The sequence below is a fragment of the Podarcis erhardii genome, assembly GCF_964252035.2.
Source record: "Podarcis erhardii genome assembly, chromosome: 14".
Classification (NCBI taxonomy): domain Eukaryota; kingdom Metazoa; phylum Chordata; class Lepidosauria; order Squamata; family Lacertidae; genus Podarcis; species Podarcis erhardii.
In genome coordinates this window covers 38,461,011-38,488,015 of record NC_138503.1, presented here as the reverse complement: position 1 = coordinate 38,488,015, position 27,005 = coordinate 38,461,011, and the positions used below count along the sequence as shown (strand labels likewise).

Sequence of the window (27,005 nt, the reverse complement as noted above, 5' to 3'; positions counted from 1 at the left end):
TCACTCATACATCTAATGAAAACCAGCATCTCACAACATTTCTGCTGTTGGTTATAGCTATTAGAAAACTCCTTAGTCAAATGCTGAAAACCTGTGGATATGGTTTCCCAAAGACAACTCAGATCTGTGGTTATGATTGCACTGTTCCAGTATAAGCAGATAACGGATTACAGTCTGAGCTTAAAATAGCTTGTCAGTGCCACAGTCACCTGGAGGTAGATTTTTTTTAGTTCATTTTACCATTCTGTTCATGTGAGAACAACCCTTGACTAGGACATACTTTTGTTCTCCCTAGGCCTACCGGTACCTAGAAGAGTTGCGGAAAAAGATTCCCTGCGTAAACCTCAATTACTATGTGAGCCAACAGACTGTGGAGGCTGTCCACAGGGGGCTGGGCATTCCTCTGAGCCGAAACACTGCTCCAGAGAGGGTTCGCCACAACAGCATGGAGGAGAAAGGGGTGGAAGACGAAGTGGCTGATGAAGCAGAGGCTTCCTAAGCAGTCTGAGCTTGGTCCCTGTAACTTCCATTCCTGCACTGTTAGAGGAGAGCCAAAGGATTGCCTTGCCTCATTTTATTAGGGGTAAATAGACTGGTGGGAAGGCAGTTTCTAAGCTATATTGTATGCTTGGCTTTTTCCAAGATGTTACGGTTGGAATGCACTGCCCAATTTTTGAGGTTTGTGCATCTCTTAGCAAGTTAGTAGTGGTAAAAATATGTATAGTTTAAGATAGCCATTTTTGTTTTCAGCCCACTTTCAGGTATTTTAGTACTTTTATTACATTTTTGGGAAACACAAATGTCTTGAGTAATTTTGTATATCAGAAAAGATGAGAGACCAAGAGGTTTGGGCCAAAACAGACCTCATAACACATTGTTTGAAAATCTGATGTAATCAAACAGAGCATCCAACATGACTTCCATTTTCCCTCACCCCACCCCCTTCTCCTCTTGGATCGCATTTAGTGCAAGTTGAGAGCGCGCTTTTTGCAGTGTGTGTGAAATAGTGCCAGGAGAAATGACTTCATCTGCTCCTGGCAGATGAGCCACATGACCTGTGCACCAGTCTTCTGATAGTGAACATCTTAGGCTGAGTTAACAGCACTTTCAAGCCATTTTATCAGACCTGATCAGTCAATAGAATCCTGCTGTGTTACCATTGGCCACTGTAGTCATGCACAAAAGTCAAACAGAAGTTAATGCATGATACCCAGTAAGGACCCAAAGTCAAAAGGAGCCCATGCTCTATCCAGAGCTCAGATGAGACGAACAACACACAGGTTCTAGGAGCTGGCGTAGATCCTTTCCTTTGCAACATACTCATATTAACCTGGTTCAAGAACACTGAGTAAATAGTCTCTTTGCTCCTGTCCTGGCTACAGTGTCAGCCTATGCACACACAAGTGTGTGTTTGCAGAAGAGCAGCAGTACCAGCACACCTCTCTACCAACAGACCAACAACAAATGCATACTCAACTACCCTCTGCTACCAAGCCCAGGTGTTAAGCTACCTATCTATGGCTTACAACTCAGTGTCCTCCTTCCTTTCCTTTCCTCCAAGCAGAGACAGGGCAGATTCTGAGCCACCAGCTGAACAGAGGGCAGGCAAAGGGCATCTCCATCATCAAGCCCACCTTCACGTTTCAAGAGTTTTTTTCTTCAGGTTTTCCATCAGTAGCAGATTCTGCAGTGCCAAACTTCTGCAGTCACCATCTGGGTCCTTCTCTGCAACATCTGCAGAAAATAGGAAAAGACAGACAAGAGGAGAGGAAAGAATGGCTCGAGGAAATCCCTGTAAAGCATTAGTTGAACTGTCAAGTGTGCTTCAGTAAAGGAACAATAAAAGGAAGTTATCCCCACCCCAGCTCTCCAAATATCCAGCTTGTTTGATTTTAGACCAAACTTTATTTAGCAACATTTCTTTTTTACACAGTTACCCCGTGTAACCAAAACATCTCAGCACTAGGTGCTGGCAAAATAAAGTTGCAGCAGCTGTCTGTTTTCTTTAACCACAGGACCAAGTAAAGATTGGAGGAGTTTTAACACTGAGTAACTGAGGGAACACTGGAACGTAATCTTTTTTTGGCTCAGTATTTCAGATTCTTTACCTCTAAACTAGTTTTAAAGGACGAATTTAAAGCCTGACTCCCACACAAAGCCAGCTCAAGTTTACAAATCCACATTTTGCATAAAACTTTATGTGAAGTGGTGACTTCCACAAAGCCATTTCAGGCATGCACCTATCTGTGTGTGAAATAAATTTATGCCATCCTACTCAGAGGTATGCTTCCAACTGCACAATGCATGAGCAACAATAAGCCACTTTGTACAGGTGCATTTTTATCAACTGGCAACTATATGAAACGAGTTATGCACTTCTTTGTACTGTGAAGCACAAACAGACCTCATACCATACAGATAAGTTAGCATCTGATGTGGCACTTGCATCATTCCTTGTCTTAAGCACTGTGCTATACGGCACATCAACTCGGCTTGTTGGTCTTGTTCTGGCTAGGTTTTTGTACCTTATACAGCTGCAGATATATTAAGAATTGAGAAATGCAGCAGGCAGTTCATTCCCTTCCCCCAACACACAGATGCCAGGACAGAATAAATTTCAGCTACTGAATTTTTGCTTGCTAGGCAGCTAATAGGCACTGTACCAGGGGGAGGGAGGGGGTGGCTGGCAGCTCTATATTTCTAACAGTCTTGCAAAGTGGAAATCAGGATGTCAGAGCAGAGGGGAGCCTGAAAGAGTGGCGAGTCTGTGGGAGGAAATCCTGTGCGCACAAGCTAAGCGCTTGAAGCCCAGCACTAGGTCAGTCTGGGTACATGACTCACTCAGATAGCCCCCCTCTATTTATAAAATGACAGAATGGAACATAGTTCTAAGGGCAGCCTGCGGTCCAAAATGATTAACATCAGCAGTTGCCCCAATGTAACAAAGGCTCATTTAACGAGAGAATGTGCACCGTGGAAGCAGATGGCTAGCCCAGTAGAAGAAATAAAAGTCAAAACCTCTGTGTTATCACAATTTTCTAAGCCACTAGCTCTTGCCTTCCCTTTCCATATGCCTATATCACTTCATGGGCCAGGCAACATGTTACCCACAAGGCCAAAGTTTCTAGTCATCATGGTTGGAGAGATGTTTATATATGTGATGACTCTGCCCCTCCACACCTTGACTGCGTATGCAAATCCTACCCTATTCACATTGCACAATACTTTCCATCTGCGAAGGAGGATATGGGATTTTAGCACCAGCCCAGGAAGACTCTTCTCCACCTGTCCAGTTGCCCTCCTGAGCGTTATCAGTCCAAGACCATGCATCCCGTCTCCTTTCAGGCTAGCCTCAACTCATTGCTCAGCAGGCTACGCTCGAGGACAGCAAAAGCCTATTCCTCCACACATACCACAGCATGGGAAAAGAGGGAATCTTTAGGCTCCATGGCAGCCCTTTTCCCTTTTAAGGGCACAGATTTCTAGCAGCCAGTCCAGGGATCAAAGACTAGCTGTGTTGGTGTCACATCCTCTCCAGCTCCCGTGGGAAGCTCACTCTCAGGATCCAAATGGTGAGGGAAAGCAACCCAGGGCAGAAATGGGAAGGATTCTGAGCTTATCCAGGATATGTGGCACTTGATTCCTAGCAACTCGCCCCTTCAGCAATGAAATCTGAGTCAGGCTGCATCGTCTTGTGCATTTCTGGGCATGCAGGAGACACTCAACTGCCCTCTCCTGACTGGAGACTGGTTGTATCCTCCTTTGCTTGGGGGGGGGGTGCTGAGAAAAATGGCCCAGTGGAATTCCCCACTTCCATACACCCCTCAGGAAGACAGATCCATTCACATGACCAAACTGGCACACTGGGAACAAGGACAGAGAAATTCCAGCCTGGGATGTAGCTTCTCTGCCACTAGCCAATATCAGAGAGTGAGAGAAGGGTTGACCTCAACACAACCCCTGCCAATGGCCTGCTCTCACAGTGACTTCTCACCTGCCAGCCAGGCTTGGGTCTCTAAAAGCTCCTCCGTCATGTCCTCCAGAAGGCACTCAGCAGGGACACTCAGGAGTGTGGAAGAGACAGATGACAAAAGCCCTTGGCGCACATATCTGCAGGGAAAAGGAGTGCCCTTGTGAAAGCCAGCAGGAAGGAATCTCATCCCTACCCAACTGATAGCTGGTGGCCTTGACACCGCCTTCTGCTTTGCTAGCTTCATTTTTCTGCTGGAGTCACCAAACTTAATTGCTTGAATTGCACCTAGAGTTACCCAGAGCTGAACTCAGGAGATTTCTGTCCCACTCACAGCTTCTAGTTGCTCTTTGGAGCGTAAAGAACAGCACCGAGAAAGCTGTAGCTAAAGCTGCTTTCCTAGAATATGGGTGGTTTGTCCTTCCCCCCCTCCTTGGTTTTAATGTATCTACATGGGTTTTTAAAATTTATTCTTTTTGTGTGTGTGGAGAGAGAGAGGGAGAGAGAGTGAGTGCACAGGGCGAAACAAGAAATAAAAGTGGGGGAAGAAAAGGGGAAAAAAGAACTAACACCCATATGGAATATTTGAAAAACCCAGAACTTATAAACATTACAAGATCGTCACTGTAGTTAACTTACATTTAACCTAATACATTTGTTTATAAAACTGAATTCAAAATATTGTTAAATTTGTCCATAGTACGTCTATACACAATTTGTTCATGTGTTTGTTTGGTTGTAGATTACCTGGGAGTTCCCTTGGGCAAGAAAAAGCAACGAACAAATTATTTATTTAAATTTGTTTAAATAAATAGGGGACATAGTAATAAAAATAAAAATAATGACATATTCATGCCTGAGATTGTGTCACATTCACATTCAAACATTGTAAAGTTGCTTATGAAAATGGCTGACTCGTTCAAGAACTTGAAGAGGGCAGTGTGACTTGAAACACTCTCTTAGCCTCAGTTTTACTCAACCTGACTTTCCCTTTTTGTAGCCGTTTCTCTTCCCCACCTGGTTCTGGCATCTTGGTACTACTGGGGGGGGGGCCCAAAGGGCGAGAATGGGGCAAAGAGAACAAACTCCTTCGCCCACTTGATTGGGTTCCCTGGCTTTGGGTGCAGAGGGACCCTCCCACTGCCACCACGATGCTCACAGGAACTCACGTGTCTGCATGGAAGCGCAGGGTCCAGACGAACTCGAGCAATGCCTTCCCCATCGCAGATGCTACCTGGAGGAGACACACAAATCAGGATCCATGGAAGAGGCATTGCATGGTTAGCCTCGGGTATTTTGCTTTCTGAGGCAGAAAATCCAAATGGTAAAGATATAAGCAAAGGCTGCAATCCCATAGTCACTTTCCTTGGAGTAAGCCCCACCAAACTCAATAGGACTTGCTCCTTTGTAGGCAGGTATAGAATTGTACCGAAAAGCAGTGATCAGTTTGCCATCTGTTTACAGTACTGCTGGCTATTGCTTGAGATCAGCAGCCTCCTCCGCTCTCCCTCAGAAAGTCTGCCCTGGTTTCAAACATTATCCACAACTGAAGGCACTACTGCTTCGTACCTGGGCGCGGAGGCAGGGGAATTGCCACATCCTGCAGGTGGAGCATAGTGGGGGGAAACTCGGCATGCACTGATTTAAGAAATATTGACATCCATTTTAAAAACTGAGCATCACATTTGAAATTTAAATAAACTGTCAAATTGTGTTTTTTATTTTATTTTGTGAGATATGTATTTATATCTCCCTATTGAACACATTGTTGGAGTTGCTTGCTAGACCAAGGAATCTGGATTTATTTATTTTTTAAATTACAAGTGACCCAATCAAAGATAAAGGACTCAATCTTGGGAGGCCACCGGGTATGTTAGTGCTTGAAGAATAGGAAGGCAACAGTGACTGAGAGCTGTGTCGAGAGTGGACGTTCCACCCACCTGCATTCGCTAGGTCTGCTGGCTATTGCTGCAGTTCTGAAACCAAGCAGCTTATGCAGAATCCTGAGAGCACCTGGCTTTTGGAGTTGGGGCAGGGAAGCTGTGGCCCTCCAGATGCTCCCAGCCCCAGCAAGCATGGCTAGTGGTCGGAAAAGATGGAAGCTACAGTCCAGCAACATCTGGAAGGCCACAACTTTCCCACCCTGATTTTAGAGGGGCAGAGGGAAGCAAAGTCCCAGAGCCAGTGGTAATTACAGAGTGAAGCATGGAGAGGTGAGCAGCAGCTTCTGCCTTGAAACCAAAGGGTCTCTACTAATTCAGAGCCAGAATAGACCACACAGTTTCAAAAACTCCCTGCATACACCATGTGCTTCACCCCCTCACATCCTGTCTGCCAAAGCAAATGTTCACTGGCTCCCTTTGGCAAAAGATGGGATGCCACAGCATGCCAAAAGCCAAACACAGGCAACTGTGTACTTCTCAGGTACTTTGGAAGGGCCTATCTAGTATCCTCACCACAGTGTTGACAGCGAAGTACATCAGAATTGCCAGGGTGTGTGTCAGCCGGGCCAAAACCAGGTGATCATCTCCCAAAAGGTCAAAGGTGGTCAGTGGCCTGGAAAGCAGAGAGGGAGAATGTTCTAACTGGCTCTGAAAGATGGTATCCTTCCCTACAACCCCCCTTAGGTTTTAAGATCAGCAAAGGGAGCCTCTTGGTAGCTCCACTGCCCTCAAAAAGTTTTGGGAAGGGAGTTGGCCCAGGTGGGAGAGGGCGTTATCTGTGGCAGCTCCTAGGTTGGGGAATTCTCCCCCCCACAGGTGTATATATAGAACCTTCATTGGTTGCCTTTGTGTGAAGACACACTTCTGACACCTGATATACACGTTTTCCTGGGACAGCAATTTGTTCTATTTGTTAAAATATTATTATTATTATTATTATTATTATTATTATTATTATTATTATGAAAGAGAAGAAGAAGCAGCAAGCCTTGGTCTTAAACTGCAGCTCCCAGCTCCTATCCTAATTGCTGTTTATAAAAAGCTGAGAACAGTTGTTCTCCATCAGGCACCCTCTGCTATTGCTAAAGAGAACCGAATTCCAGGAGCCAAGACAGAGCCTTCTTTTTCAGAAGCTGAGCAAGAACAGACATCCAGCAATTCCAAAAGGAGCCAAGGACCTGGGTGCAAAGGCACCCTTTGGACATTTTTGCTGCAGCAGTCCTGCAAATGAAAAGGTGAACTACAGTTTAGTCTTTTTAAAGAGTTTGGACTGTTCTGGCTCTTGGGCTGTTGGGAGTGGCAAAATAAAAAGACAGAAAAAGTCCTGTACTCTGTTTAAATTAAACTACTTGTTTGTTTAAATATAAATGCCTGGTGCAATTGTTAACATGGAATACAGACACACAGCCCAGCACCTACCAAACCTGAATCACACACCTGGTTGGTTGCTAGCTTACTTTTTCTGCAATGAGATAAATTTCAGCCATGAATATAATGGGTGCTGTTGCAGGAGATATTCAAAATGTATTCCATGCACACCTCTGATAACACAACACAGCCCTAGGGACATGAAAATGCAGGTGGCCTCACCTGTCAAAGTTCCGAAGAAGCGGGAAAAAGAAATGCCCAGCAACTGGACCAAATCTGTTGGGGGCAGATGGTGGCTTTGCTTGGGACTGGCCCTGTTCCAAACAAAGTGAAAGGTCAGGCAGGAGAACCGTCACTAGCAAGTGAAACTTGACGAAGACCCCAGAAGAGGCTTCATGGATGCAATGTTTTGTTCCACTCTCCCTTAAAAAGACCAATATGCTTTCCTTGTAGGACTCTCAGGGTCCCCTTCAATTCTATGATTCTATGAATTTCAGACATGCCAATCCAGATCCACGGTAATGCTTTGATTACTTGGAAACATAGTTAATCAGCTTAGCATCAGTTTTAAAGGGCACTGGTGTCTGAAACATGAAATGTGTTGCCATTTGCCCGTAGGTAAGAAAAGGGAAGTTTCTTTTGAAATGCTTAAGCACCTTTGTGGTTAGCAGTGCAACATCTTATGACCAAGTTCAGCCACAGACAGGGAAAGTACATATATTTCTGAATTTCAGGTGGTATCAGCTTAACTCAAAATCAAGTGATGTCGGGGGTGGGGGTGGTGATGTTTGGTGGTGGAGGGCAGGACCCAATCGTGGAATGTGATTTTACTGCATCACCTTCTATGGCACAGATCCGTGGGAGGGAAATATGGAGGCAATAAAAGACGCGAGATAGGACTGAAAAGTTGTCCTCCCTTGAGATGACCATCAGAGGCAGGAGGCCCATCCCAGGATGAAAATAAGAATATGCTATAGCTTTTCTTTTCCTGGAACAAGATGTGCCTTTGAAATAAAAAGTATGCTAAGCGTTTCATTGCTGTGTTGACTGGCTCTTTAAGGCAAACAATCTGCATCCTGGAGTAGTGATTCAGAAGGAGCCACAGGTCACCTGAGTTAATATAATTGTTAATTGTTACTTTGACCAGATCAGGGATAGAGCTCTCAAGGTGCTTCCACCAATGTAGTCCTATCAGGAGAGATCAAGGACAGGCCGGAACAGGTCTATAATTTAAAGACATGGAGGGTGGGGGTTGAAAGCTGAGGAGAGCCGATCAAACAAGACCCTAATAACATTATGGACTGCTGTCTCTCCTGGGCTGAGTAAAGGAAGTTTCTATGAAGGCCTTCAGAACAAAGAGAGAACTCCGCTCCATATGGGTAGGTGAATGTATGGCCCCTCCCATTACCAGAAGTTTGGGAAGCCTGAACTAAACAGAAAACCATATTTCTTGGATTTCTTAAGCCCTTGAATACAAGACCAGCTCGTCTGTCTGCACTGATATGCCCCCTGCTACAGCTCAAGGCAGTTTTGCATTTCCTGGCTTCACCTTTGCAAACCTTCTGGTCTTGCTTCGGATCCTTTCATCCACAACTTTTTGCCAGTCTGGAGAAGAGCTGTTGCTAGACAGGATCTGGATGCTGGGCTGTTTCAGACTAGGAAGCTGCTTTGCTTTGGGAGAAAAGGGCTGAGACAGTTCCTGGGCTGTTCTGGCCAGCACCTGAGTGAATAGACAAGAAGCTGTCAGGCGCTTCTAGCCTGGAGGTGCAGTGCATTCCACTCACTTCACGAGGATAGCAAATATAAAACACAGAGCATCGTTCAAACTACAAGAAACCATTTACAATAGCAAAATAAGGGATGCGGGAGTCAGAACTTCACATATACACAACTTCATGGCAGAGGTGAGGGGTGAACTGGGGAGCTTCCTACAGGTAACTCAGTCTCTTAGCTGCAATGCAACACTACCTCTCGCAAGGCTTGCTTATAATATGCTGGAAAAGGGCGACTTACATCCAGGATGTCCATGCGCTGGCGGAGACTATAGTTCAGGGAGTAGAACTCAGAGGTCAGAAACTTGGCCACCTTGGCAACAGAAAACAAAGGTGAGTTTAGAGGTGTTCTGTGGCTCCTTAGTCTTACAAGCTGCTCCATCAATCTGGCAAGCTAGGGGCAGAGGAACAGACCGCTATATTCCAGTGCTTCTGCCCATGGCTTTCCTTCTTCCTAGCAAGATGCTTTCCCTGTCCACCTAGTGCAACCTTACCAATCTCCTTGTCTTACCAGCCCCTTAGCTAGCTTCTCAAATGGCCCTCTCTGAGCCTGGCTAAGAAAGGCCAGCTGCAGCTCCTCAGCCCCTCCAGTCAGAACCAAAGACAGCACAAGGACTCACTGGTGTTGGGTCTGTGACAGCGATGGCCACCAGAGCGCCTTGACGAAGCCCCACAAAGCCTTCTATGTAGCTCTTCTCGTCTAGATGCAGCAGGACCTTTGCCAGTTCCACGCTCACCTGCACAAAAATACCAAAGAGTGTATGTGTGTGTGTTTTGAAGTCTCAGCTGTTCAAGAGGCTTGATGTTTCAGGCAGGTCAAGTTGAGAGTCAGCTGGTCTCATCGAGTGTAATAAAAAGTTTGCAGGGGGCAGGGAACAGATGACAGTCCCCCTCTCTTGCTGCCACCATGACACCCTAAGTTGGGTGTTCAAGAGATCACCAAGGTGGCCTAGACTGATTAAGCTGCCAATGAGCTTCAACGTATGTGCAGAGCAACTGGAAATCATCTAAAGCATACACCCCCAAACTTGGCCCTTCAGATGTTTTGGGACTACAATTCCCATCGCCCCTGACCACTGGTTCTGTTAGCTAGGGATAATGATGGGAGTTGTAGTCCCAAAACATCTGGAGGGCCGAGTTTGGGGGTGTATGATCTAAAGTCCTAACTGCGCCTCCCCCCCCACCCCAAATACGCTATTTTTCCTTGGACAGCAAAGAAGTCAACTGCCGCCACCATAACTACAGAGAACTGTCATTGCCTTCGAATAGCAAAGGGGACCACCCTCCTGTATTTCTCACTCGTCAAGGGCAAGCCCCTGAGCCCCAACAAGTTCTCATTGGTTATTTCTAAAGCCGAATCAAGATCAAACCAAGAGGAATTTGCATTTACTTCTTGTGCAGCTGCCACATTCCTTCGGATCAAATTCTCCAGGGTGCTCATTGTGGCTTCATACTTGTCCGGATCTTCGGGACCAGTCAGGACTGAGAGAAAGGAAAGATGAGAAGGAAGCTCACATTTGACTTCCCAGTTGTCCAGTCAAGTTAATGCTGTACCAGGAATATATGTTACGCAGAAAGTTCATGCAATCATATGCTTTAAACTAAAAGATTTGGGTTTGCAAATAATTGTGGCAGTCTTTCATAGATAGGTCTGGGACAAAAGTAGCCAATGAGGTGCCTTCCAAAATTTGCTTGACTCCAACACCCATCACCCCATGAGCAATGGTTAGGGGATGATGGGAATTGGAGTCCAGCCCCATCAGTTAGGCACCATGTTGACTTGCCCTAGTCTGGGAGACAGAAGATAGTAAAGAAGTGCAGGAGGCTCTGAATAAGGCATAGAATGTGTCAGCCCAACAGAAAAGCCACAGGATGTTTCACAGGCAATAAATGTGTTTACTTCAACCAGGAAACACAACACATGTTGAGAGCCACTGCGGTGTCCTCAGTTTCTTGGATGAAAGGTGGGATAGAAACAAACAAAACATCCCAGAAAGCTAGTTCACATGTCACACTAAACCATAGGCTTACACAACTTGAACAATGGAACATTTGCTCTCTTCCTCCAAGGAGTTCCAAAGCTTTTGCTTCTGTATTTGATTAACCACAGCTTGCTATGCTGTACAGACCAGAAACAGTGGTCAATTTTAACTATGGTTAGTTTAAACAAGCCAGCTTTAGTAACTACGGTTTGATGTTTGCTTGATTGAAACTATCCAGTTCGTGTCAGTCACAGTTTGCTGGTCTGGATAATGCAGTTAAGCAAAAGTGGAAACAAACACTTCCAAATTGTTTCTCCTGGTCAAATGAGAGGAGGGGAAGGGGAAGTCTGAAGGCCCATGGCTCACTGCGGCTCATTCTTACTTGCTCTTGTCATGCTAACTATGGTTTAGTGTGTCATGTGAACAATGCTATGGACTTCATACCATCTTATCCCTAATCACTTACTTTCAATACAGTCTCGGATGTAGGTGGGAGCCTTGGTCTTCTTCAGTTCTTTGTCCTCTGACATGTCATACGGAACGAGGTCATCATCGCTGGAAAAGAAACAAATTTAAATTCTTCCTCAAATGAGATTTGATTCATGCACACAGTGCGAAGATCCTACATTGTATCTATCTTCTTGCTTGGCAACAACATTTTGCCACATACCTATCAAGCTCAGAGTCATCCCCCTGGTCCAGTCCTTCAGAAGCACTTGGCTGTGGTTTCACACTGGGTTTCAGAATGGTGCCTGGTGTCATGGCTGGTCTGCTGTTCCTGCAGTAGCAAAAAAAAAAGTTCCTACCAACTGAGGGGAAAGTCTTGCTTATGTTGATAATAGGAAAGAGTTGCAACAGCAGGTGAAAACATAACTATTATGTAAACATGCTGCAAATTAGCCTGGGTTCTAAAAACGTCAGACGTTATGTCCTGAAACTCCACAAAGAAATAAGAAAACTGTTATGTAGACTAAAAGATCCCATTTGCACAGAATGCCACATCATGTTTTAGTGAGCTTCTCGGCTCATGTGATCTTTCCTTCCCCCACCCACCGCCCTCCTCTGGCATAGCCATGGTGAGAGGTCTGGGAACACCTGCTTCCTATTTTAAATCAAACACAGTTTATGATTACATTTGAAAGGGACAAACTGTGGTTAGCTTAAACCATGCTTTGTTGAAACAAGGTTAGATCAAACCAGTTTATAATCCTGGCCTATTCAACAAAGTGTATTTTAGCACCATACAAATTAACGCAGATTAGTTTTGAGCATGGTTTAGCTTAATGTGTTAAGTAGGCCAAAGTCTCCAGCAGAGAAAACAATGACAGAAAGCAGCCAGTGCAAGTTGAAGCTGAAGGAGTCTAAAGGTAACTTACCCAATGCTCTGGGAATCACTGTCAGGAATCTGCTCTGGCCTCTGAATCAGCAAGGTCTTTAAATCTCTGATCTCATCATCTTCTTCATACTAACACATTGAGAACAAAGCAAAACATTAAGATAGAATAAGGGTACTAATACACAGGTTGGCTCTTGCATAAAGGCAAGTGGCAGACATAATTTGATTTACTAAGTCCATTCTTGGGATGGCGCTTGTTGTTTCACCTCAGAAAATGGTTGAAACAGGTTGACCCGCAAGGTTTGTAACAAGAGACAGGTGACGGCTTAAAAGCAAGGCCAGACTCAACTAAATGTTGGTTGGATTCAGACATAAGAGGAAACCACAGTTTCCTGCTAAATGAATCAACAAGCCTCACACTTGCATACTTTCCCTCCCGGCCTCTTGTACAGCCACAAGGAGACATAAGGTTTTGCTTCCATTTTTGAAACAATCCACAGTTGCCCATTACAACCAGATTTGAAAGACCATGGTTTGTTTCAACTGTGGTTTCAGGGAAAAAAGGCCAGGATCTGAAGCCACAGTCTTGCAAACCAGTCCCCCAAGTTTGGACCTAACAAGGAGATGTTGCCTTTCTAAAAGCAGAAGCAAAAGCTTGCACTCTCCTCCTGAGAGGCAAAGGCTCCTACAGACTTGTTCACATGGTAGGAAATCCTGATTTCCCATTATATTTAAACAGAACCATTCTCTCTGTCACACACACACAAACATATACACACAACAATTTTAAATGGCAGAAACTGGGACACAATACCAAAGGTATATTCCACTAGCATATTTAAAGGATTTTTTTCCCTGCCACAACCGAACACGGCAGAAAGTTCACTTGGCTGTCTCACCTGAAATTTCAGAGCGGGGCCTTCAGACATTACCCTGGCACTGACGCACTCGGCCACAACCATCCCTATATGGCGGATCTTTGGCAAGTTGCTGTCCAGGTGACACTTCATCCCTTCCATCATGACTGTGAGTAGCTCTGGAAGGACAAGCAGAAGGTGACCAAGAAAATTCAGCAAAAAGCACAATAGCCAACTCTGACATATTTAAAACCTGATAAGCAGGTGTTGTGCTTTCCACAATGGGGCAAATATATATTTTGGCATCTTTTGAACCATCTGCTATGGCTTTCCAATGCAAGCAGAAGAAGACAGTGCTGAACTTTCCTTTTCTTCTTTTTTTAGCGGTGGGGGTACACTACTCAAAGGAGTAGCCAACTAAACACAGGTTAAAACAGAAACAAAACATTTTAATAGCTACAAAATGTATTACTTCCGAAAGTTTTATGGTCTGCGAAGAATGATGGATCTAATGAGGCAGACTCATAATAAATGTGCTAGTCTTTTTTGGTTTTTTACAGAAAAATAAAAATTTTCATTGTATATTTAAGAAGTGCAACATAATAGTATGAGATCGGTTTCTTTTCTCCTTTTACATAGACTCAACAATGTATATGGTACCTTTTCTTGAACCTTGTTGTACCAATACATTAGAAGACAGAAGCCACACAAGACAACCCCACAATCTGCACTCATTTTATTTTTTAAAAGAGAATCCTTAATGTTAACAGGAGAGCCCAGCTGGGTACTGATCCACAGTACATACTGGCTGATTTGCACAATGATCCACAGATAAAGACCTGTTTCTGCCCATGGGTCAAAATTAAAATCCTTAACAGGCCTGTGATCTTCCATCACTAATAACTTATCATAAGCAACACTCTGCACCAGTACTCCAAGCTCAAAGCACATGACCATCCCATGAACATCCTTCAACAACCTACTGCCCTTCGGATACTTTGGCCTACAACTCTCATCAGCCCCGGCCAGCACATGCTAGGTGGGTGTGATGGGAGTTGTAGGCCAAAAACATCTGGAGGTCTCAAGGTTAGGGAAGGCTGCCGCAGGTGGACTATCCCACCCTATGTTGGGTTACTTCTCAGTTGATCTCTATTGGCAAGACATCCTACTGATCTCACCACATCTCAATAAACTGCAGTTTTATGACATTCACACCAAGATAATAGGTTCTATCCAATGGTGGTCCTGTGCAGTATAGCCCCACTGAAGAGAATGAACAGGGCAACCTTAGGCGTATTCATTTCAATAAGTATACTCTGAGTAAGACTGCCACTGGATACAACCAATTGCTGCAGCCACCCTGTGAGCATCTCCCAAGGTTCCACCATGAAGATTTTGAGGCCCAGCGGCCCAAGATGCCAGCTTGGTCCTTTTCTCTCTCCCTTACCTTGTCTGTCATTCAGTATTTCTGCTTCTTTCAGATGAGAGAGGCAGATCAGAATGGCCTTGCTGATGTACAGCTGCTGCTCCACTGGGGAGTGCTTCACAGCAGTGCTGCTTCCCCAGGTCTCCAGCAGCTCTTTCAAAACCTGTGTTAGAAGCCTGAATGTCGGGTTCAACATGTCATTCTGCCCCTGTCCCCACAAGCCTCCTTTTGGGCCTCTTAGCATAATAACCCAGCAGTGACCGACTCCCTTCGTCCACCAGAGGAGGCATCTTCACAGTAAGTGCCAATGAACCCAATTCCATTTTGTATGAGGGAGACTTCTGCTGGAGCCAGACCTATGCCTCTTAAAAGCTTGGTTAAGATCTCTTGTCATCCCCTTTTTATCCAGAAGCAAAATTTTGGGGTGTAAAAGCTCCCCAATTACCAGCAGGGTCAAGGAGGAGTAAGATGTACAGAACCTCTTAGTCAAGGCACTAACTCTCAATGTCTCGGGATCATCTGCCCTGTGCTTTACTCAGAAAGCTTTGCCCTGCATAAAGGTAAAGGTAAAGGTACCCCTGCCCGTACGGGCCAGTCGTGTCCGACTCTAGGGTTGTGTGCCCATCTCACTTAGGAGGCCGGAGGCCAGCGCTGTCCGGAGACACTTCCGGGTCACGTGGCCAGCGTGACGAAGCTGCTCTGGCGAGCCAGCACCAGCGAAGCACACGGAAACGCCGTTTACCTTCCCGCTATAAAGCGGTACCTATTTATCTACTTGCACTTAAGAGTGCTTTCGAACTGCTAGGTGGGCAGGAGCTGGGACCGAACGACGGGAGGCTCACCCCGCCGCGGGGATTCGAACCGCCGACCTTCTGATCGGCAAGTCCTAGGCTCTGTGGTTTTACCCACAGCGCCACCCGCGTCCCTCATATTTGCCCTGCGTATCTGGGCTGAATTGCCATCTGAGGCCTCCTCTTAAGGGTTGGGCTCCAGGGAGACAGTCCCACCAGTGTGTGCAGAGCTTGCTGCTTGGGCTCAGGATGTCTTGGGAGAAAGGGGTGTGTGTGTGTCTCCTTCTTTGCAACAGTACCAGCTACAACCCCCCTGCCCTCCAGATGGAGCAGCCAAAACACAACATTCTCATCAATCTGCTGGAAGGAACACGTGGCTGCATCTGCAATCCCACCAACTTTTTCAGTTGGTTAGTGATTATCGCCTCCTCTTCCCACCCTAGCAAGCTAAACCAGAAGAGGGGAGGATGGAGAACCCATCTTGGTTTCAGTGCAATGGTGCTCCATCAACATCTAATATTTCCCAGAACTAGAAAATCCTCTCTCACACAGGATATTCAGCATCTTGTGTCAAGTAGGAGAGCCAACCTTATGAAAAGATCTCATCCACTGACAAGAGAAAGGCCACTCTGAAATGACCACCCATTTATCTCACTTTTAAACCTTTCATTTGTTAGCACACTGAAAAGGAGTGAAACACAGGCTAGCAAGATCAGTGGCTCTGGGGTCACTCTTCTTTCATTCTAAGTTAGTTCTGATGTGTTTTTATTACATTACACATAACAGGGCTGGGAAGGTGCTCCTATGTTCTCTACCAAGTTGCATGTAATCTCTCTCACACATATATAGAAATACATTTTGCTAACCGTCACCCTGCTTACCTTGATCAGTAAGAGACGCCGCATGTTGTCCAGGGCTAGATAACCAAGGAGGTTCTGGAGCACCATAGTCTGTATTAATGAAACCACAGAGCTCATACGCATGACAAATCATGGAAATCACAGCAGATCCTTTGAGAAAGGAACAAACTCTCTCAATATGAACTATAAACCAAACTGGGTGACCTACTATTCAGATCATTATATGGGAATAGGAGCTTGACCATGAATGTTCCTAGTGGACCAATTTGTTGTAATTGTAAAATTTACAAATATGCTCAGTATACCATTACGATATGCATTGTGTTGATATTGTAAAAGAAAAACAATAAATGCAAATTACAGATTTACGGTCAGAAAGCAGGATGGCAGGGTTATTTCCTTTAACCAGGGTTTGCCAATGTGATGTCCTCCTGATGCTGCTGGCCTATGTTTCCCCAAACCTGCCTCAGAAGGGGCACCCTGAAACTTGTACAGTGGTGCCTCACAAGACGAAATTAATTCGTTCCACAAGTTGTTTCTTCTTGCGAGTTTTTCGTCTTGCGAAGCACGGTTTCCCATAGGAATGCATTGAAAATCAATCAATGCGTTCCTATGGAAACCGCCTACAGACCAGGTCCGGGGACAGTCTGTCCCCCGACCTCTTCTGAAGGCTGGGGGGGGGGGACAAGGGCTTTTCTTCCCACCGCCAGCCTTCAGAAGGCTGTTCTGAAGGCTGGCGGTGGGAAGAAAAGCCCTTCTCCCCACCTCCCGCCCCGCAAGCTCCGGGGACAGGAGGGCTTTGCTGCTGACCGCCAGCATTTTAAAAGCCCCCGGGACAGCGGAGACTTCTCTGCTGTCCCGGGGCAATTTTAAAATGCTGGCGGGCGGCAGCAAAGCCTTCGCTGCCAACCCCCAGCATTTTAAAAGCCCCCAGGACAGCGGAGGTCTTCTGAAGGCAGACGGTGGGCGAAAGTCTTTGCTCCCCCCCACCTGCCTTCAAAAGCCATCCGGGATAGCGGAGAAACGCGCTGCGCTTCTCCGCTATCCCGGGAAGGCAGGCGGGGGGGGAGCAAAAACTTTTGCCCCCCGTCGGCCTCCAGAAGAGGTCCAGGACCTCTTCTGAAGGCCGGCGGTGGGCGAAAGTCTTTGCTCCCAACAGCCAGCATTTTAAAAGCAGTCCGGGATAGCTGGAAAGCGCAGCGCACTTCCCTGCTATCCCGGACCGCTTTTAAAATGCTGGCGGTGGGGAGCAAAGCCCTTCGGCCCCCGCTGGCCTTCCTGGACCTCTTCTGAAGGCCAGAGGGGGGCGAAAGGCTTTGCTCCCCACCGCCAGCATTTAAAAGAGGTCCCCGGAGATTTCCCTATGGGCTTTCTTCTTGCGAAGCAAGCCCATAGGGAAATTCGTCTTGCGGAACGACTCAAAAATGGAAAACTCTTTCGTCTTGCGAGTTTTTCGTTTTGCGAGGCGTTCGTCTTGCGAGGCACCACTGTACTTGCAAGTCCAAGAGCACAAGCACCGCAACATCACAACTTGTAAAAACACAGGTCACCCTTCTTAGACACAGCATATAATGCCATCCCAACAAACATGCTTGCCTCCTGATTAATGACATCCAAGGATTCTCACCGGATAGCTATACTGAAGCAGCAGCATCTTCTGGGTCATCACAAATTGAGCCTTCTTGCTTTTGACAACCAAATTCCCCAACAATCGTGACAGGACGGCAGGTCTAGCAATACAGACAAAGCAACATTTCAACCATGAGTGTCTTTTTTCTAAATCGGTGCTGTTTTAAAATCGCAACTGGATTACAAGACTAGATGATTCACAAATAGAAGTCTGGAATGTATTGGTAAAGCAAGATGTGCAATATTCAAGTTCCCCTCCTAGGTTGTTTAGTCGTTTAGTCGTGTCCGACTCTTCGTGACCCCATGGACCAGAGCACGCCAGGCATTATCCCCTCCTATAAGGGCAGATAAAAGCAAGAGAGATGTCTCTCTGCTCAAATCATATATGTCTGAAAGACCAGCCTCTGCCTAACCAAACTTTTAAGATTCTTTTCAGGTGCTGTATTGGGGTGCTCCCACTGAATAAAGAGAGATGGACAACCACCAGAGAGAAGCCTTTTTGGTTCTGGCACCTAGTAATGGAACTGCCTTCCCAGGAAGGCTTGCCTGGTGTCATCCCTGTGGACTTTTCAGTGCCAGGTAGAGACCTCTCTCGTTACCTAGGCCACCTAAACAACTTATATTGCCAGGTTCTCTCCAGTTTTTAAGTCTGTGTTTTACATCTTGGAGATGCTATGACCTGTGTTTTTCTTGTAGTTATTTCAGTTTATATTTTAACGGTCTTATATTCAGCTTGTTTTAAAGAGTCATTTATTGTAAGTTGCCCAAAGGGCTGTGTTTTATGAGGAGGCATACATACAAATAAATAAATAAATAAATAAATAAATAAATAAATAAATAAATAAAATAAGCCTTCCTCCTTTTCAAACTTCAACAGCTGAGCAGGCTGAAAGGAAATCTAATTTGTAGTGCAGGGGGAACCATTTTCAACTGCTGCAAGGATACAAGGAGGCATGGCATGCGCCCATCGTTCCACGCAGAGGTTTGGCTACTTACCCTGCTGCTGCCTGAACAAAGCCACAGACCACAGGTTCCACCCAGCGATCCGGCACACTCCCCACCAGTCGCCAGCATATCCTCTGCCAGATGCAGTCAGACTGGGTACGATCCGTCAGGTGGGACACCAACACGTTCAGGATTTCTTCTACATCCCAAAAGAAGAAGAAAAGGAGTTGCTTTGAAATCAGAAAGGGAAGAACAAACATCCTTTTTTACTTCCTTATTTATTTATTTATTTTGGCCAGTAGTTAAGATAATTTGGGTGGTGGGACGAGGGGGATCTTTCCTGCTGTTCTTCAAGAAGGAGAGCTACAAAAACATTTTTATAAGAATGCCCTTCGCACATCATATAAGATTGTTCTTCGCCACTGTAAACCATGGTATTATATATTCCTTCCATTGCGTTGTTCTTTAAAAGTCTGCCTCTTAGTGGCTGAAAAAGGGGTAACAGCTGACTTTTCTTAAGCAGTGCTCAGTCTTAAGTGTTCAACATGTCTGTTGAGATCAAGTCATTTAAAGAGAGACACAGAATACGAAAGAAAAACTGGTTATCAAACCAATGCTCCCTGTTTATCTAGCATCCAGTTCCTCTTCCAGGCCACCTGCCTGGCTGTCCGGGTCATTTATAGGTTAGACAGTTTCTAAGAATTCATCACAGCAGAGGTGGCTAACCTCCAGTCTGGGGGAAGGATTCACATGAACCCAAGGTTCACTGCAGCTCATGCACACCACAATAAACCATGGTTTATCTTTACCAGGTAACTTGATTATGTATTCCAGCTGTTTTTCCTTGTCTCTTCCTCACATGGTTTATTGTAATGTGCAAGAGCACCCAATGGCTTTTCACAAGCCATGGGGGGGGGGGGTGCAGGGAAAAGAGGGCAGGTCAGCAGGAACAGTAAATCAAGTTATCTGGTAAAGCTAAAAGCTCTCTTGGAATTCTCTCCTTAGTGGCCCAAAATCATCATTTGTTGTTATTATTAACTAACACTATTATCAAGTTGCTTAAATTTCCAGGTTCCAGAGACTCCAGCCTCCTCATAAGACAATAATCTTCACAGAGTTGTAACTCTAGAGGCTAAATACTTTTTACGATACGGTGTAATTTCTTACACTTCATTATGCACATACACTTAAATCTTTAGAATGAGTGTGACTGTTTTTTGTGAGATGAGCTCCTGTGATATGCCAAGCTTGGGGACTCGGTGCATAAAACAGTTGTAGGGCACAGGCTCTGTACTCATAAGGTCCCAAGTTCAATCCACAGCACCTTCAGTTCAGGTAACAGGGCTGCGGGAGGGAAATCTGCCTGAGACCTTGGAGTGCTGCTGACAGATTGCTAGGCAGAGCTAGATCGACCAATGGTCTGACTCAGCATAAAGCTGCTTCAAATGTTCATATGAACCACACTACCAACTGCAACACTCTAACCAGCCTACATAGGAGTTCTTTGAAGCATCATGACATCAAGTGATAATCAATCGCTGCAGTTTGATTCAACCAGAGTGACAGAGCAGAGAGAAAGCAACTTTGAAAGCAGACATGTTGAAAGGAAACTATGGCCTACTGCAAGCTTTAAAGAGCACTCACTTTGTCTTCCATGCATGCATACCTTCCCTAGCACCTGGGACACAAAGGAGATTGAGCAATCCAAGCCACCTGGAATACAAAAAAAGCCACGTTAGTCGATGAATCCGTCAGATCACAGAACTGAGACTGAAGCTCCAGCTGCAAAGCTTCCACAAAGATGAACAGAGCACTGGCATAAAAGTGGAAGTCCTCAGGGGAAGTCAATAACCTGGAGCTATGTATAAAAAAATAAAAAATTGTCCAGTAGCACCTTAGAGACCAACTAAGTTTGTTCTGGGTATAAGCTTTCGTGTGCATGCACACTTCTTCAGATAAAGCTTATACCCAGAACAAACTGTTAGTGAGCTAAACATGAAGAATGAAAAGTGGGTCCATGCAAGTGAGGATGACAAAGCCTTTCAGAAGAATAAAACTCACTACTCAATGAAAGCCTCGTTATGAGGTTTGAGAGAAGCCAGCTCTGCACAAAACAGGTTGGCCTTCCTTTCAAGGCTAGGAAAACTAATCCATTTCTGTGAGATAATGAATGACCACAGACCCAGCTGATTACACAGCAAACCACTAAGGCCCACCCCCTCCAGGAGTGCGGGAAAAGTTCCTCATCAAAAACTCCAGAGAGCCATGGCTGGTCAGTGTACCCTGAGATAGATGCAAAGCACCATCTGCATCACTGGCACAATATAAATCAATAAACTACTGTATACCTGCAAAAGATTTTTTGAATTATCCAGGCCTAAGACTCACACTGACAACAATGGGATTTAAATGTGCTTTATTTTGGTTGGACTGCACATGCACGCATACACACACACACACACACACACAACCTTCTGCCTTTAATTATTCACACGCACCTAAAGATATACGGGTGTCAGATTATTATTTTAAGTAACAATGTAGTTTGATAGCTGTGATCACTGTGAAATACAAATACAAGAAATACAAATATAGTTTATTGGACCAAGTTCAGTTTGTAAGTTTGGTCTTCACAGAGCTCTTCATCAAGCAGTATCTAGACAAAAAAATTATCCACAACAAACAATTCTTAAAAAAACAAAAACCTTAAAAGTATTTGAATACTCCTACTATACCAATGTAGGTTCAAAGTTATTGCTTAGTCTAGTGCTCAAATTACAGGCAGTCAAATGGGGAGAGGCTTCCTCCACCCTAACTTTTGTGTTGGGTTCCTTTTGCTTCCATTTTAAAAGACTAAGGGAGGACATGATTTGGTCCTCTACCTCTGCTCAACGGTCATTAGCTAGGATCCTTCCCGTTTCTGTAACTATGTACCTGGCTGAGGACAGCAATCTGGTCTTCAGCTATGCATTGCTTGGTTTGGTTGAGACCAGCCATCCAGTTTCACATGTGTTAACTGCTTTATTTGGAAGACAAGAGGCAAAGTCTGGCCCCTTTATATTTTCTGACACCTCCTTAGCTATTGTTTCCAAAAGGTTGTGGGGAAGCCTGTCGTTTGGCTAAACTTGGGAGGAAGCAGGGGCAAGTCTTGCAGATTTCATTAAGGGTCCTCTTCCCTTCCCTCTGCCCTCCCCTAATTTCAGAACTGGTTTTAAATACTTGTTATTCTTAGCCATGGCCTGTCAGTGCAGCAGCAGCAGCAGCAGCAGCAGATGATGATGATCCTGTGAAATCTCACCTCGCAGTGAATCAGAGATCCTCTCCAGCACCTGGACCATCTCCACACCAAGCAGCGGGAAATAGTTTTGGGGGAAGAAAACAGGCCGGTTTTCTCCCTGGAGCTTGTTGCCTAGGTGATCAGGGAGACAGGCCACCTTATTGAGGATGGCCTCCTGTAGCACTGAAGGGCCAGCTTGTGTTTGTTGTTTGCAGACTTCCCACATCAGAGCAGACAGTCCAGCTCTCTGCAGGAACTGCTCCAGCACATCGACGACTTTATTCAGACGGAAACTGGGCCTGCATGGAAAGGTATTTTTCTGCCTTTATTTTCAATTCATAAGGAAAAAGCAATTCAACAGATAACATCATCACCTGCAATTCTGGTGGTTGTTTTTTAAACAACACTTTTCTATGATTCCTGGTTGTGGGCAAAGACTTGAAAATGTATAAGCAATACTTTTTGAGGACTCACAGATGTCCATCAAGCTGCTCTAGAATCATAGAATTTTAGGGTGTATCCAACATTAGTTATAATCAAAGCACACCCATTGAAATCAACTAAGGAACATCAATTTCTGTTAGCTACCACCTTTAGAACTGGAAGGAATTTTAAAGGTCATCTAACCCAACTACAGGAAAGAATTATAGCATCTTTGACCAATGGCAGTTCAGTCTTCCTTTAAACACATCCACACCACAATTATTTCCACACTATCATCCCATAACTCTTGTATAACTCCTGCAATCGCACATCTCCTTTCTTTGAACCTCGGGGTGATATCCCTTACTAAGGGATTCAAAATTCTGTGAAGCCCAAAATACTGCACCTAAGAATGTGTGAATTAGGCAAAATAGTCAAGTCTACATTGTTTTCTAAAGGGGAATTTTTAACTTTTTGTGGTGTAGAAATTGTATTCATGGTATAAAACTATGATCAATCACGATAGCAACTTTTGCAAAGTGAGAGGTAAAATAAAAGCATATTTGGGTTCTGTCCATGCAGTACTGTATATTGAAACAATTACCAGGTTCAGAAATAACACTAAACTACAGTTCAATATTAGGAAAATGAGTCTTGGGATCATGCTCTTTCTCCTCTTCACTACTTCTTGGCATGTATGAGAAGATCAAAAGCCTTTGCTTTTGTTTTTTGAATTAACCACAATCACCTGTTATTTCTAAACATGTGAACTATGGTTTGCACTAACAGCAGCTAGTTAAAAAACATTGTTTTGAGTCTTGTTTGTTTTAAGTAACCAGTTAGACAAACCTCAGTTCCTAAGTTAGAACATACAGGGACCTGTGATTAGTTTTAAAGGGAAAGGAGAAGCTTTCAATCTTCTCATGAACGCTGAAGACGAGGGCACATGAGACTAAGATTTAGCCATGCTCATTCTCATGATGCAAAACCATGCTATAGAGTTATGCCTGAATGCAGCCAATGACTCAGTTCAGATGTTATGCCAAACCATGGCTGAATGATTAGGCATACCCTCAGCCCCTTGGCATTGCCTTCCATTTATGGCTTGTGGCAAACTAGTTTGCCCTTACATCCAAACTCAGAAACTACAGTTTGTAATTGGCTTGAAACCTAAGATGGGCAAACAGACTCAAACAAGGAGGGAGAAGACACAGTGCATGAGCACAAAGCTTATTCCCTGCCAACTCACATAGCACCAAATAATGGATTTTCAAATCACATCTGAACTGAGCCTACAAGTGGGATTTAAAAACACATATACACTCCTTTGCATATGCATTTTGACTTTTTGGGATCCTCCTTCCTACTGCAGCTCAAACATTCCACCCTACTCCAAAAAGCTGCTATGAAATGTTGAGTGGCATCTGATGAAGTGAGAGACAGCTGTCAGAAATAAAAATCAGCAGTCTCCCTGTATGTGCAAAAGTGCTTTTAGCACTGGGCTCTTTGGATTCAGGCCTCTAAACTGAGAGAACCCTAAAAACAAAATAGTTTCAGATATAGAGATCACAGCACAGTAGCCATGCTTACGCTGTAGAAATGATGGTGTCCAAAAGAACCATAAAAGTTTGGTCTGCTGGTCCTTCCAAGAAAAAGCAATCCCATAACTCCTTATCTTCATCTGATTGGAACTGCTCCAGCCAATCAAGACTCAGGTTACTGATAAGACACTGCAGAAATGTAGTAAAATGATTGCGAGTAAATTCTTTTTTCTCTTTCATGGAGGGTGGATTTTCAGTTCCACCAAGGTAGCTCTTAATTGTCCGCAAAGTCTCACAGATCTGGGCTCCATCTCTGGAAACAGATAGGGTGCCAATTGCTTCTTGTACTATATGGCGAACTTGAAGCAAGTCAGAATCCATTTATCCTGGTCACTTCTGGAAAACAACAAGGTCGATAAGTAATACCACCAAGGTTTGAGAAAGTAGAGCTGGTAATTATTATCCCCTGAACAGAAGAAGTGGAAAAGGTAATGGCTCAGGGGTACAACTTCTGCACTGTATGCGGAAGGTCCCAGATTCAACCCCCAGAATCTAAAAGTAGGGCTAGTACAGACTCAAAGTCTGAAACAGTGGACAGTTGTTGCCCATCAGTAGACAATACTGAGCCAGATGGACAAATGATCTGACTTAGTACCCTTGAGTTACTTGGTGGAAAATGTGGGATATAAACATAGTAAGTAATAAGAACCACCAACATCCTGAACTCCTTGTGGGAGCGGAGAGTGGGATTTTAAAAATCTAAATAAACATGCAAGTACAAAACTTCAGGATGCTCCCACCTGTGTAGGTATTGTGTGGCCTAAGGGAAACTTCAGACTAAGCCTGCAATCCTCTATCTGCTTACTACCTAGGAATAAGCCCCAGTGAACTCAGTTTTGAGTAGACACGCATTGCTTTAGCACCGCAACAATGAGTCTCATGGCACCTTAAAGACATAACAAATTTATTATATCACAACCTCAGAAAGGCCCTCACGAAATGGGCTGCCGACCACAAAAAGCTTAAGCCAAAATACTGTAAACGCGTTAAGTATTTAAGAAGCCACAAGATTTCTTCGCTGGGTTTTGCTTTTGCTTTTTGCTGCTGCAAAAAGACTAACACGGCTGTTGCTCTGGAAATTACCGCAACGCGGAACCCAAGACACATCTACTCGGAAGTAGGGCTCACCGAGTTCAATGGGGCTTAATCCCCACGCTGAGGTGTAGAACAGGACCGCCCGGCGTGAGGGAGAAACGCCTCAGCCTCTCGCTTCCCGCCTTTAGAAGTTCACACACACACACACACCGCGAGGCCTCACCAAGGGCAGAAATGATGCCACGGCTAACAGTGAACCCCCCAAGACACTCTCCAGGCATGTGGACCGGAAACCCAATCAAGCCGGTGAACCTCAACCGGAAGTTCGCGCGCGCGTGCGCGCGTGCGCGTGCGTGTATGTGTGTGTGCGCGCGCGCGCGTCATTCTAGCTTTTGCTTCGCGCTCTCTATGGTGCCTAATTGCGGCGGAACCGCCAGTGGCGTCGCTTTTTACCGGAAGTTTATCTCTGTGTGTTGCGCTGCCTTTTCTCTACGGTCCGTCCTCAACACTCCGGGTAATACGTTGGTCTAAACAGCAGCAGCCGATTCGACGCTCCTGTCTTATGTGCGGCCGCCTCGAGCAGAGCCTGTCGAATCTGCTGATATGTCTTACGACCCTTCGCAGCTCTCGCGCTCTCCCGGTCCGCCCCCTTTCTCTTCCGCCCTCCTTCTTAAAGAGACAGTAACGATAAAGTTTCTATAGTGCCAGGTCATGGAAGAGGGCCTGTTTTTGAGACTCTGCGTGGTGTGTTACATCCCGAATCTGGTTTCCCTGTTGGGTTGAATTTTATTTATTTATTGTATTCATACCCCATTCTTTATCCAAGGATTTTGGAGGTTGGCATGTATGTTCGTCCCCCTCCCCGTTTTTATTCTCACAACAATCCTGTGAGGTAGGTTATTGAGCTGGCCAATATAACCCAGAGAGCTTTGTAGCTGAACAGGAAAGTGAATCTTGCTCCCTGGGATCCTACCTAATCCAATGCTCTTAACCACTACCCCTAACCCTGAAATCGATCCCAAGACTTGTTGACTGTCTTGAGCACCAGCCCCTCATCTGGCTCTTCTAAAATGCCCTTGCCAGTTGCATTTTTATTATTTTTTAAAAAGTAATTAATCAGAGTGGAACATTTAGCTAATCTTTGAAGTCACCAAGCTCCTGCAGAACCCTTCTTACATCTTGCAGTGGTGTAGCCCACTTAATCATGGCCTAAAAGGCAGAAAATGAACCCCGCTGGCAATCTTATTTTGTTTCAGGGGAAAACAGAGGCCGCCATGATGACAGGTTGTGCTTCTGGAATGGCTGCTTCTAAGCCAGAGTAGGTCATTCTGTAGAGCAGGAGTCTCTTAATATCAGGGTCATGGGTTCAAGCCCCACAATGGGCAAAATATGCCTGCATATTTTGGACTAGATGACCCTTGTGGTCCCTTTCCAAATCTACAATTCTATGATCACCTAGGAAAGAAGAGGTGCGGAAATACTTGGAAGCACAGGCAATAAAATTGTCTACAGCTAAGGACTTTCTCTTGCTGATGATCTGCCCTTTAGCTGAAGCCACCTTATGAACTCAGGGCAGGTAACAAATTTAGTAATATCTTGTTACTTTAAAAACATTTCTATACCACCTCCCTAACCAAACCTCAAGGCAACATACAGCAATATTAAATGAATATCGAAACATTAAAATCCTGTCTTCGTCCTGTACACTTTTTGTCCTACACACTGTTCTGAGCAGGTGGAGACATGGTTTATTTGGATGCCTCATTGAAAATTGGGCTGAGAAACCAGGA

The 27,005-nt window shown here is 44.9% G+C and overlaps 2 protein-coding genes and 1 long non-coding RNA gene across 5 annotated transcripts in view; 2 read left to right on the top strand and 1 right to left on the bottom strand.

The window, feature by feature from the left end:
• Positions 1-1,859, top strand: part of IFT140 (intraflagellar transport 140) — a 91,945-nt gene extending 90,086 nt beyond the window's left edge. The window contains exon 30 of the mRNA XM_081839528.1: positions 296-1,859. Within this exon, the coding sequence (XP_081695654.1) occupies positions 296-499 (204 nt within the window). The 3' untranslated portion in view covers positions 500-1,859. The remainder of the gene's footprint in view (positions 1-295) is intronic.
• On the bottom strand, positions 756-25,555 carry TELO2 (telomere maintenance 2). 3 transcript variants are annotated; one of them, XM_081839683.1, is made up of 21 exons: positions 25,439-25,555; positions 24,170-24,516; positions 22,178-22,455; positions 20,524-20,592; positions 18,931-19,078; positions 17,933-18,035; positions 16,327-16,395; positions 14,676-14,817; positions 13,271-13,407; positions 12,412-12,500; positions 11,706-11,813; positions 11,502-11,590; positions 10,444-10,535; positions 9,674-9,790; positions 9,295-9,366; positions 8,831-9,001; positions 7,504-7,595; positions 6,427-6,526; positions 5,140-5,204; positions 3,995-4,110; positions 756-1,734 (listed from the first exon to the last, which is right to left on the bottom strand). In XM_081839683.1, the coding sequence occupies exons 2-21, from the start codon at positions 24,499-24,501 to the stop codon at positions 1,637-1,639; spliced, it is 2,487 nt and encodes an 828-aa protein (XP_081695809.1). In that variant the 5' UTR covers positions 24,502-24,516; positions 25,439-25,555; the 3' UTR covers positions 756-1,636. The 3 variants fall into 3 exon arrangements, with proteins under 3 accessions (XP_081695809.1, XP_081695810.1, XP_081695811.1); XM_081839684.1 differs by lacking the exon at positions 25,439-25,555 and adding an exon at positions 25,264-25,407; XM_081839685.1 differs by lacking the exon at positions 25,439-25,555 and adding an exon at positions 24,989-25,066.
• On the top strand, positions 4,107-4,817 carry LOC309329387. Its single transcript, XR_014151111.1, has 2 exons — positions 4,107-4,627; positions 4,725-4,817. It is a non-coding gene; the product is annotated as an uncharacterized lncRNA (long non-coding RNA).
• Positions 25,556-27,005: the final 1,450 nt, after the last annotated feature.